At 41.8% G+C, this 13,006-nt stretch overlaps 1 protein-coding gene across 1 annotated transcript in view; it reads right to left on the bottom strand.

Annotated features, from left to right (window-relative positions):
• Spata16 (spermatogenesis associated 16) overlaps window positions 1-13,006 on the bottom strand; it is a 293,192-nt gene that overhangs the window by 107,014 nt on the left and 173,172 nt on the right. Inside the window, exon 4 of the mRNA XM_055626224.1 lies at window positions 6,334-6,418. Within this exon, the coding sequence (XP_055482199.1) occupies window positions 6,334-6,418 (85 nt within the window). The remainder of the gene's footprint in view (window positions 1-6,333; window positions 6,419-13,006) is intronic.

The following is a 13,006-nucleotide window of genomic DNA, read 5'->3' as shown; positions in this document are numbered from 1 at the left end:
CTGGTGGAAAAGTCCCAAAGATCCCCCTGCCTCTGCCTACAGAAGCTGAGATCAAGGTGCCTGGCCTTTATTTAGTATTTTCAGGCTTCTGTTGACTATGGGGAACTGGAGCTGAGGAAGGAGATACTGCTGACCAGTAGAAATGCTATGTGTGGTCCCTCAAGACAGAGTGATGTCTGTTTGTCTACCTCTGCTAGAATGATTGTTGTGTTTACACATAGTCAATGGCAATGAATGATGAAGACAATTTTCGAGTGTATAAGAAAGGACTTCATCAGCTTTTTAAGTGGCGGATGACTGAATTGTAAATTTTTCAAGTTTGAATGACTGTAGCAAAGTTGATGGGAGCACCTCACGACAAGAACATGCTTGGGGCTATTTTTTGCCTTCAGTGCTAGAAGCAGCAGATGTCTCTTTTAGGCCCAATATCAAGGACAAAAGGGTTGCAGTAATAAAGTGTGCTGCGTAAAGAGAAAGAGTGGATCAGAAGCTCAAACCCTCATGTGCATGGGAATACCATAGGACTCAATGAAGTGCACTGCATATTTTGGGCATGTGAGAAGGAACAGTCCAGTTCTTGGTTTTGTCCTTGGAGAGTTAGAAGAATCACAGCAAAAAAAAAAAAAAAAAAAAAAAAAAAAAAAAAAAAAAAAAAAAAAAAGCAAACAGCATTCCAGTGAGCTTTCTTAGGAAGCTATACAGGCCACTGATAGTTTTGAGACGGGGAACATTTCAATGCCAACTACAACTTGAACTGGTGGGACATCTTAGTGTTTTCTGCACAGATGGAGGACCTGTGAAGTTGGCATGCGTCAGCCTTTGCTGTTTCACTGCAGAAAGAGGCTCCGCATGTCAGGCTCTCTGCACAGGCGTGTGTTGGTGTCAACAGCTTTTCCAACAATCCCCAAAGAGGGGCCCCTCCTGCTGAGCAAGTCCTTGGCTTTCTCAGAGCCAAGTTAGGGCATTGGAAGCTTTCAGGAGCATTTTGTGTAGATAGATGCAAGAGTGCACCACAATGTTTCTTCCTATTAGAGCAGTATCTACAAAGAAAGGGGGCCTCAAAGGATTGTTTGGTTAATTTTTTTCAAAGAAAGAAAACGTCACATAATTTGATAATGGGTTCATTCCAGAACATAGCTTTGTCATGACTGGTATCTTAGCCTTGTGAGTGAGGTGAATCTTTGGTGTGAAGATGCTAAAGTCAACTGTGGTTAGCACTGCTAGGCACACCTCCTTCTTGTCCCTTTTCTAATCAGCCCTGGGGCCAAGACTGGCAAGGTTCTCCGGAAACATGGCAAATAGTTTATCTTAAAATGGGAAGAAATCACTGGCACAGACAACCTTGATGATGTCACCTTAGTTAAGACCTCAGTGGCCTAAGAAAGGAAGTGATGTAATATGAATTCAAATAGAAGATGTTGGTATTTCTGGATGGGTGTTTACACACACATGACATGCTGTGAACTACTGGAGCTCTGACTCCATTTGCAATTGGTGATTTTATTAGTCCAAGTTTTACTGTTTGCTGCCATTAAAATGAAACATTGAAATTGACGTTATGTCACATATTTCAACTTCTTGTATGAGGAAAATTATAACCTTCTTAGAGTAGAGTAAAAATCATAATTCTTTCTCAATGCTGCTTTGGTGTTTTGATTGTGCTTAGGGCAGTTTTTAAGGCAATGAGATAAACACCCCTCTGTTTCTTCTGACTCTGTGTGTTTGTGTGTCTGTCCATCTCTTTCTTGTGCATGTGTGTGTGAAGAACTCTGATTCTCAGGAGGTACTGCAATTGGGAATCGAAGGCTGGAAGCTTGCAAATTAATGAAAATTAATAAAAATGAAATATTTGTATTAATTAAAAAATTAAAGAAAATAAAAAGTTAAGGTGGGGAATGACCTGAAGATTAGGCAGCTTGTCCCGGTTCTGTGGGGGTGTTTTTGCACTTCTTTTGTGGGTGTTTTACAACAAAATTTCTGTTGTTGCCTTTCCCGATTACACGAGATGGGCTGCTCAGAGAGGGTTGGCTTCTGCAGTCTCATTGCAGAAGTCAAGGCCATGCAAACTGATGAATGTCATGTGGACACATGGCTGAGAGTGAGCACGGGAGAGCTTTCTACGGAAGGGGAAGAGCACCACCTCCTTCTTTACAGGATCCTGGACAATTTAAACCTCCATCAAGGGGCTGTGGGTGGAATAGAGCTTCTAAGTGGATAAAGTTCTTGTAATAACCGCCTGTCGGGGGTAGGAGAGAGAGCATGCTGGTAAAGAACACTTGCTGTTCTTCCAGGGGACCAGAGTTCAGTTCTCAGTACTTGCGGTGGGCAGCTTACAGATGCCTGTACCCCCAGTGCTAAGGCATCTGGACCCCTCCTCCGGCCTCTGCGGGGGAACCCACCCACACACATATATATCATATATGTGCACATATATATATGTACATAAGGCATCTGCTTCAGAACAACCAATTATCGGCCCAACTAAGCACTCCCGATTTGACTGCATAGCTCGGTCTTGTGATGACCTTTTAAGGTGTTCTCCACAGGGATGGTCAGCGGCAGAACACTGGGCATCTTGTTATGGAAGACAGCATGTTCTAGCGCAGCCAGCACTCGTTATTTTTCAACCCTCTCTGCCTCTGAAGAGATGATGCTATTACAGAATAACATGTGCAAACGCTTCTATTCAGAGTGATGTGGGGCAGTATGGCACAGACGGTTACACCAATTTCTGCCCCTTGATGGAGTGACGATCTAAGAAGTGTTTCTAAAAAAAAAAAGAAGTGGTTCTAATACAACTGAAAGATGTTTCCGAGTTAACCATGGTAGAGATCAGTTCTTTTGTATTTGACAGTCAGTATACGCAGAGTGGATGGAGACCGGCACAAAAGTTTTTTCATTCTGAAAGTTTCTGCTTCTGTGTTAAGGCCCCCGAAGAGAATAGCTAACCAGAGGAGAAGGGGTTTTATGTACTTGAAAAGGAAAATTGCACGTGCACCTTGACTTATGGTGCTATTATGTTCTCATAGCTCCACCCATCTACACTGAAATGCCTTCAGGACATCCAGCATAGCAAATGCTACAGCCTGGACTTGCCTATCTTGAATACATTCAGAACACTTAGATTAAGTTTTTTTTTATATAATTTTCATTTTTTAATATTAATCACAGGTTATTTATTTTATATCCCAGCTGTAGCACCCTCCCTCATTCCCTCCCAATCTCTCCCTCCCTCCCTCATCTCCTCCCTGCCCCTTTCCATGTCCACTGTAGGGGAGGTCCTCCTCCCCTTCCATCTGACCCTAGCTTATCAGATATCTTTAGGACTGGCTAAAATGTTCTCCTCTGTGTCCTAGTAGGGCTGCTCCTCTCTTGGGGTGAAAGAAGGTCAAAGAGCCATTGAGTTCTTGTCAGAAATAGTCCTTGTTTCCCTTACTAGGGAACCTACTTGGATACTGAGCTACCATAGACTACGTCTGAGCAGGGGTTCTAGGTTATATCCATGCATGATCCTTGGTTGGAGAAGCAGTCTCATAAAAGTCCCCTGTGCTCTGATATATTTGGTCCTTGTAGAGCTCCTGTCCTCTCCTGGTCATACTAATTCCCCCTTCTTTCATATGATTCCTTGCACTCTGCCAAAGGTTTGGTATGAGTCTCAGCATCTGCTTTGATACACTGCTAGGTAGAGTCTTTCAGAGGCCCTTTGCAGTATTCTCATGTGCTGTTACTTGCTTTCTCCTACTTCCAATGTCCATCCCATTTGTCTTTCTAAGAACCTTTTTTTTAAACATACCCCAATATCATCTTAGAATCAGAATTGATGATTCCCTATCATCAAATAATAGTAATGTTTTTGGTTATCTCAGAGCATCCTTTTTTAAAATTAAGATTTATTTATTTATTTATTTATTCTTTATACAGCACTCTGCCTGCACATATGCCTTCAGGCCAAAAGAGCACATCAGATTTCAGTCTAGATGGTTTTGTGAGCTACCATGTGGTTGCTGGGAATTGAACTCAGGACCTTTGGAGCTAGTGCTCTTAACCTTTGAGCTACCTCTCTAGCCCCAGAACACTTAGATTAAGTTTTTAGTTAGGTCAATCTTCTCGTACCAAGGCTATCCCATAATAAAACATTGACCATCTCATGTAAATTGATGAGTGCTGTCCTGTGAATGAAAAACAAAAAACAAAACAAAACAAAAACCCCAAAAAACAAAACCCCAAAAATGCGAAGTTAAAAAAAAAATCCCAAGTCAAGCCATTTTATATTAGAAACTACCTACACTATAGTAACTGCTTTTTCATTGTTATATTAGCTTATATAGTAATGGATTTCACCGGAGCATTTACATATGCATGTCATTGTACTTTCCTTCTCCCTTGTAGATAGTAACTTCTTCTCTTAGAAAGGATAGAACAGCGATCATCTATTCAGCCCATGCTACTCTTGAACTCAGGCTCTTCTTGCTCAGCCTCCCAAGTGCTAGGTAACAGGCATGCAACACCTCCCTGGGCTCTGCTTAATGGCTGCTCACAAATGATGTATAGATGTGGTCTGTGCGTCTATATGCTATGATGTAGGAGCATCATGGGACTGATAAATGAAGTTGCCAAGGGGGATTCAATAGCCAGACGTACCGTCCTGTCTACTGAAGCCTCTTTGGCTGAAGCCAGAGACTGATTTTACCTGGGGTCTATTGCTAGTTGAGGTTAGCACTTGTTTGAGTCAGGCTTCTCTTGCTGGCAGTGGCTCTTTTCACTGCACAGGTTATTTCCAATTAAAAGAATATAGTGAAGAGTGTGTTTTCCTTATCACCTACTAATATAGACTAGCAAAATAAAGGACTCATGATATTTATTTTTGTCATTGCAAACAATATGTGGAGATTATTTTCTTTAAAGTGAATAAAATGAAAACATTATGTTTTTTGTAAACTAAAAGAAAGAAAACTTTTTTTTCTTTTTGCTTAAAAGTATCAGGCTCTAAATTTGTCTTTGTTATCTACTCTGGATACATTTTTCTCTAGTTCAATATAGAAAGTGCAATGTGCACACAGGACATATTTGTTTAGTGAATGAATAGCTCAAACAAAGCATTTGTTAGGAATCTACTAAACATGAGACTTGCTGATCACGTCTGGAAATCCAAACCCTCTCTTGCTGCTTTTAAGACAGTTTTGACATCCTTAAGGCAAATGCCTGCTCTTGAATGAATCACATCGGTGGTTTGTTTTCCATACCTGCTATTTTTTTTACAGTTGGTTTAAAAAAATAATTTCTTAGCTGAGCATGGCGGCGAATGCCATTAAGCTTAGCACTTGGGAAGTAGAGGCAGGCAGATCTCTGTTGGTTCAAGGCCAGCCTAGTCTACAACATGAGTCCAAGACAGATAAACCTTGTCTTGAAAAATAAAAAAAAGTATTTTCTTTTAAAATTATGTGTATGTCTATGTGTGTGTCAGTGTGGGGTTCATGTATGTCGATGCGTGTGCTCTCAAGAGGCAGAGGAAGATGTGGGACCTCAGTGGGCTTGGGTGGCGTGAGCTGCCAGATGCCCTGAACCTAATGTCTTTACTCTGACTCAGTCCCCTGCAGCTGTTTTTGTTTGTTTTTTTTTAATACTTATCTAATTACTATAAAAATATTTTTTGGGATTAAAAGTGTTTATCTGAAACCCATCCTTTTTTTTTTTTTTTTTAATCCCTTTTAGATGACAGGTCTCAAGTACAGCAGGGCTAATTTAAAACTGTAAATCTATTTTTATAGTAGGTAAATTGAGCTTCAAGTATTTAAATGGAAACACATAAGTTACTGAGAATTTTAAATGGAAGGAGACTGAACTACTGACTCTCAAATATTACTTACAAGTCTGAGAAATGATGGCCTCTCCTTGGGCTCTGAAGGGATGTCCTCTTGTCATTTTGAACAAGTGACAGAATATTTGCTGTTGTCCAGTTCTCAGCAGTAAATATTACCCATAAACTAATCCTCATCTTTTCATTATCCTAAGTTATGTGAAACTCAGGAAGAATGTATGAAAACACTACATTTTCTAAAGGATCATGTCAAAACACAATGTTTGGAAAAGTAGTTCCTGGGATGTCTAAAATTTAGTTTGAGTTGTAAAATTCAAGTATGGGCTGAGGTGTTACAACCCTGCATTTTGCACTAAAAATTAGCTTCGGAAATCCACCTTATTACCATTGAGCAGTGCCATCTGATTGATTTGCCCAGAGCTACGTATTTCCATGGTCCTTGGAGCACCCGTCCTTCCTTTTGGTTCTGAAAATGAGATGCGCTCCTCCTCCCTTGTTGGAGCATCAGTTTTTACCTGCCAATACAGTTTGATGAGCTTGCTTACGCTGTGTTCACTTCCTCCGCAGAGCCAGAACATGTAGTCCGCAATCATGGCACTCCTTGGAAGAAGAAGAGATGTAAAGTACCATGAATTTACAAGGCCGAGGCAAACTGTCATGGACAGTACGCGCAAACCCCAGAGAAGGTTTTACATTGGGCACATTAAACTGGAGTAAGACTAAGCAAAACAAAACACAGTTTTAGGAGGTAGAAGGTAGGTGGATTCGTTTCTCAAGCTATATTGAAACTGTAAGAGAAGGGAAGAGCTGCCATTTGTCTTCTATACGGTTCTTCCATTTGAAAAACCCAAGAATACTTAAAAACTTCCAGAGATGTTTATGCTTTGTTTTGGTTCCTTTGTATTAAGCCTCAAAAGATGTACCGAATAGCAGATCCTAAAGGTCCATATTTGTGGGGCTGTGTTTCATGGCAGCTCTATGCTGTACCTAGCAGACTTCCAAGCCAATCACAGCTCTGAGCTAGTAGGTGGGCGTTTAAGTGCACTTCATACTTTACCTGAGTTAAAAGATTATTTATCTCTGATTAAATTTGCATTTTACAACTGAAAATTAAAAAAACCCTCCAATTCAACAGATAATCCCCTCCTCCTAAGTTTGTGTCTAATTGAATTAGCTTCCAGATGTAGTGCGAACAGTCACTGCATTGGTCTTATTAAGCTGAGGGGATATTAAAAGTATTGTGGAATGGATATTAATTCATTACTTAGCACCCCTTGGAAAAACAGTTTACTTTTATGGCTGTTTCTTTGCTAGGCTTCTCTATTTCTTTTTCCCCAGAGATTGCAAATCCAATTAAATGTGACTAGAAGTAATTCCAAATTGTCACGTTAGCCAATTAAACATATAATAATCCTGTGTACCTAATCACTAGTACCAAAAGTTTATTTATTTAAGTAGAGCTATCACTGTGTACTCTTGTGTGTTTTTCTTATCTTCGCCTGCAGATACGTGTTGTTTCTTGACATCACTGTAAATTGAATTAGAAATGCTGCTTCCCTAAATATAGGTTGTCTGAGGCACAGAATCTATAAACTTCCTAGTGCACTCTTCCCAAAGAATTAAAACATTTACGTTCTTGCTCAGGACAAACAAAAATTAGCACTTTAAAAATTAACAGTGGGGGCTGGGCAGATGGCTCAGTGGGGAAGAGCATTTGCTGTGCAGGCATGAGGACCTGAGCCCAGACCCCCAGCATCTGTATGAAAAGCTAGACGTGGGTTATGCATGTGTACGTCCGCCACCCCATAGCTGTGGGGTCCTGCGGATGAGGGAGCACTGCAGGGCCTTCTTGCCAACATGGCTCCACGTTCAGTGCAAGCCCCTCTCAAGGGAGTGAGGAGGGAGTTATTGAACAGGTTGCCTATTGTTCCCCCTTCCCCTTTGGCTTCTGCAAGAACACATGAGAATACATTGTGGACTCATGTTGCACACACACACACACACACACACACACACACACACACATGCACACACACACAATGGGAAAAACAACAACGTTTGGAGGATTACTCAAGTCAATGGCTTCTTCATACCCATGGAATATTGGAAAGGGGCTGTGTGCTAACATTTCAAATAAATGACAGTTACCTTTTAAGAATCCTGTCATGTTTTCCAAAGGCTGTAATGATAAGCCGAAGTAGGCTAGGAGGCTTTGACATTGTGTGAATATGTATGGCGCATGAACGAATTAAGAAAATCACAGACAGCAGGAGGCAAAGCTGCATTTCAGATGTTTGCATCTGGGAGAAGCACCTGGAAAGTCTTCTCAGACTGACCCAAAAGCAAGCCAACTGGTCATGTAGGTGCCTGTGACCCAACACATTCAGCTGACAGTTCCTAATTGAAGGGACCATGAAAAATGTGGAAAAACTTACTCTCAATGGCAGCACATGTGGTTTTTATATGAGTTGGGGACTCTGTTGCTGTCTTAGTCTGTACCTGTTTCCTCCTTCCACTGGAATTTGGTTGTGTGACTAAGGCTTGAAATAGATTCAAATTGGGAACGTAAGTCAGAAAGCCATTTGCCCATTGCATCTGCTTCTCCAGGGGAATGGACAGCTCTGCTTGTCCCACCTGCCTTTGGTTCCTGTCAGAGCTCTGCTCCACAGAACAGCCTTGGGAATCATTGTAAGCATGTGGAGAAATACGAGAAAGTGCGTGGAAGCATTATGTCATGTGATATTTGTGAGCCTACAGACAAAGGGTTTTCATCATGTTGAATTAAAAAAAGAGAAAGAAAGAAAGAAAAAGGGCAAAGATAGCCAAGACATCTACTGAACATCTCTAAGGATTCAAGTCCCAGAAGAGATCGAGGCTCTGGCAGACGGCAAATGCAAACGTTACCCATGGTTCTTCTTACTCTCCATCGGGTGACTGCTTACTATCAACAGCCCTCTATCTTGAACGTTAGTCCCCATGATTCAGCGTTACTGTCTTTGTTTCACTGTCAGCATTCTACGCATCTGACTGTTGTTAGTATACTCTGATCACAAGATCATATCAGCTCATTCCCTGTAATGAATGAGCTTAGGACTTCACTATCCATCCGTTCTTAACTGCTGAGCACCATATGAAGCACTTTACACGGCAGAAAGTGAGCCCAACACACCAGCTTCCATGTGGGATCTCACTCAGTTGAGCCAGCCATGGGACCACTCTAACGACTCTCTCTCTGGTTGCTCTTCTCTTTCAAATTCCCCCTTTCTCCTAGAGGCTACCTGACAGCTCACAAAGATGTCTTTTGCATCATAAACTCTTTTGCCTCACTCCTCCAGTTACTACCTTCTTTTCTTCTCCATTAAAAAAACTAAGCAAGAAGGAGGACCCTGGGTAATATGCTCAATCCTCATTCAGAAAGGCAAATGGGACAGACATCAGAAGAGGGAGAAAACAGGAGCAGGACAGGAGCATACCACAGAGGGCCTCTGAAAGAATCAGCAGGGTATTAAAGCAGCTGCTGAGATTCATAGCCGAATCTTTGGGCAGAGTGCAGAGAATCTTATGAGAGAAGGGGTAGATAGAAAGAACTGGAGCAGACAGGAGCTTCACAAGGAGAGCAACAGAACCAACAAAATCTGGACACAGGGGTCTTTTCTGAGATTGATATTCCAACCAAGGACCATTCATGGAAATAACTTAGAACCCTGGCACAGATGTAGCCTTAATGGCTCCTCAGTGTCCAAGTGGTTTCCTTAGTAATGAGAACAGGGACTGTCTCTGACATGAACTCATGGGCTGGCTCTTTGATCACCTCCCTCTGAGGGGGGAGTAACCTTACCAGGCCAGAGAGGAAGACAATGCAGCCAGTCCTGATAAGACCTGATAGGTTAGGGTCAGAAGGAAGGGGAGGAAGGCCTCCCTTATCAGTGAACTTGGGGGAGGGGTAGGGGCAAAAATGAGGGAGAGAGGGTGATATTGGGAGGGGACAAGGTAAGGAGCTACAGCTGGGATACAAAGTGAATAAACTATAATTAATAAAATTTAAAAAAAGTAAAAAAAAAAAAAAAAAAGAGGGCTCTATTCCTTCTCGTGCCACCAGTGGTTCTATATTGGCCAGGGTGGTGGCTCACCTCTGTCCCAACATGACATGCATTCTTTGATGCAGGGGATGACTTCCTGATTGACTTTCTTTCTGGTTTTCTCCTATGTCCTTGTTGTTCTCTTGAGTCTCCTTGGGGTGCTCCTAGGGTTTAATGCTTGGACCTTTTCACTTTCTTTTTGATTTCACTTGTTTGGTGAGCATATAGGTTTCATGGTTTTAAGTAAAAATTAGTCTTTGGCAAGTCAATTGTTCTGCCATGGGTCTGAACCACTTTCTGAATCTCCAGAACCCTCTGTGAATTCTGTTCTCAGCCTCTCTACTTCACCATATCTCTACAAGAATGTCAAACTGGGACTCTGATCTTCCTTTCTTTCTCCTAATACCTAGCAGTCTTCTTAGATTTTTCTCTTTTGTGCTTTTTGCTTTATTTTTAATCAGTATATAATACTTATCTAAGTTCTGGAGGATAATATATATATATATATATATATATACACATATATGGATATATACATGTATATATATATATATACATATATATATATATACATCTACATATATATGTAGAAGAATTTTAATTCGGAACATGGCTGCTCTGGCAAGAGATCATATCCAAAGACCTTCTAGGTCTGTGTGATCCAGCTGGCATACAAACACGCCTTTAATCTAGGAGACAGAGAAAAGCAGATCTCTGAGTTCAAGGCTAGACTGGGATAGAGCAAGTTTTAGGTAAAGAAAAGGTAAGGTTCAGGCATGGTGATATATACCTTAATCTCTAATAATGAAGGTAAAGTTAGTTTGTAGACTGAAGTATCCATGTTTGGAAGTGATGTCTAATTGAGTGGCAGAAACAGTTGCAAATCAGAGAAGACTTGACAGAATAGGATACGCCCAATTCTCATGAGAAGAGAGGGAAAGGGAAGCTACTTAAGAGGCAGTGCAGAGAGAGAGGAGGCAGTTTTACCAGGACTGTAATAGAAAAGTTGCAGAGAGAGAAATCAGGTGAAGACTGAATGAGCTTGAAGATTAGAAAAGATCACAGAAGTTAGTTTGAGGCCAAACAGAGCAATTCAGAGAGAAAAGCCAGACTGAGTAAGTCAGCTGGGAGAGGAGTTTGAGCCAGAACGGCTGAGTTGAACCAGCCAGCCCAGAGCTCAGTAATAAGAAAGGGTGAGCTTATTAAGCAGTAAGTCTCAGAGGCTGAAAACATTTTGGGCCAAGGCTAGAAGCTTCCAAGGCTAAGCCTAGGTTAGCAGAAGGAGGCAGCAAGCCTCAGAGACAACAACTGAAGCAGGTGAATAAAAGTTCGTTTTACACATACCCACACTCATACACACATAAATATGTAAAATGAACATATATATACATATATATTGTATGTACTGTGTGACATAATCAAATCTTCATAATTAGCATACCTATCACTGAAGTTCTTATTCTTTTCAGTGAAACACTCAAAGCTCTCTTTTTGTGAAACTGAAATTATACTACATTACTAACGAAAGTAGTCACCGCACTATGTACTGAGGCAAAATCCTTTATTTTCCTCTCACTTTGTACCTGGAGACCAACTCTTCCCACCCACCCTTTCCCTCTCCCCTCTAGCTTCTGCTAATCATTCATTTACACTATACTTCTAGGCCATCAAGTCCTCCAGTTTCCACAAGTCAGGGTGTGTGGCACTCCCTTCTGAATCTGGCTTATCACACTCAGCACAAGGCTATCCAGGTTCATCCTCACAGTTGCAGACAAGCAAGATTCATTGCTCTATGGCTGAAGAGTACCCATGTATCTCTCTACCACGGTTTCCTCCTTCTATCTACCCACTATGGAAGCATGGGTGGATTTCACCTCTTGGCTTTTGTGCTGTGATCAGCATGGCGGGGGGCTATCTTTTTGACAGACTGATTTCATTTCTCCTGATGCCTACCTAGTGGAGTTGTTGCTGGGTCATGCTGTAGTTTTCCTCAAATCCCTGGAGTCACTATTGACTCCCCCTTCTCTCACATTCCCTGTTTAGCAACCTTCTTCAGAATACTGCCACCCATCACGTCTCTAGTCTTTTCATCTGGTCCATAATCTCTTACCCGGTTTATTGCAACAGCCTCCAAGCTAGAGTCCTTGTTCCTCTGTTAGCCCATTTTCACTCCAGGGTTGAGAATGCTTGCTCCCATTACAATCACTGGCCTAGAGCATGCTTCTCCAGGGTTAGAATCTCTTGAAGTAAAAACCAGACTTTTAATGATGTCTGGATCCTGTGCCATCTAACCTCTTCTCTGACCTAATTTAAAAAAAAGTTGTGAACTCAGCAGGCTATTTGATCACCTCCCCCTGGGGGATGCAGCCTTGCCAGGCCACAGAGGAGGACAAAGCAACCAGTCCTGATGAGACCTGATAGGCTACAAGGGGAGGAAGACCTCCCCTATCAATGGACTAGGGGAGGGGCATAGGAGGAGGGAGGAAGGGTGGGATTGGAAGGAGACCAGAGAGGGGGCCACAGCAGGGATACAAAGTGAATAAATCGTAATGAATGATAATAAAAAAGGAAAAAAAAAACCCATGCGTCTGTGTGTGTGAGTGTTGTGTGTGTGCATGTGTGTGTTCTATGTGTGTGTCCTTCAAGACAAGAAGAAGGAACCGGTTCTGCTGGAGTGGAAGGTGATTGTGCTGCCTGGTGTGTGTGCTGGGAACTAGACATTAACCTTTTTGCGTGACCAGCACGTGATCTTCAGTGTCCCCCAGCCCCATCTAACTCCATTTCCCGTGGCCAATCCACTCTGCTCTAGATACTCTGCTGCTCTTTCAAAGACCGGCCAGGCTATTGCCTGTGGAACTTGGACCTGGCATCCTGTGCAGGAGTCTTCTTTGCCTAGGCACCCAATGAGGCTCCCTTCTTCTTGGTGTCATTTACTCCCTGATGATTCATTCCCTTTCCACAATGCCCTGACATGTCTTACTTCCTCCAGTGTTTGTCACTACCTGTCATATTTATTTTTGTTAGTTTAAAAAGTTACATGTATCTATCTATCTATCTATCTATCTATCTATCTATCTATCTATCTATCTATCTATCTATCTATCTATCT

The sequence above is a fragment of the Psammomys obesus genome, unplaced genomic scaffold, assembly GCF_907164565.1.
Source record: "Psammomys obesus unplaced genomic scaffold, mPsaObe1.curated_primary_1811, whole genome shotgun sequence".
NCBI classification, from domain to species: domain Eukaryota; kingdom Metazoa; phylum Chordata; class Mammalia; order Rodentia; family Muridae; genus Psammomys; species Psammomys obesus.
This window is presented reverse-complemented; position numbering and strand designations above follow the sequence as displayed.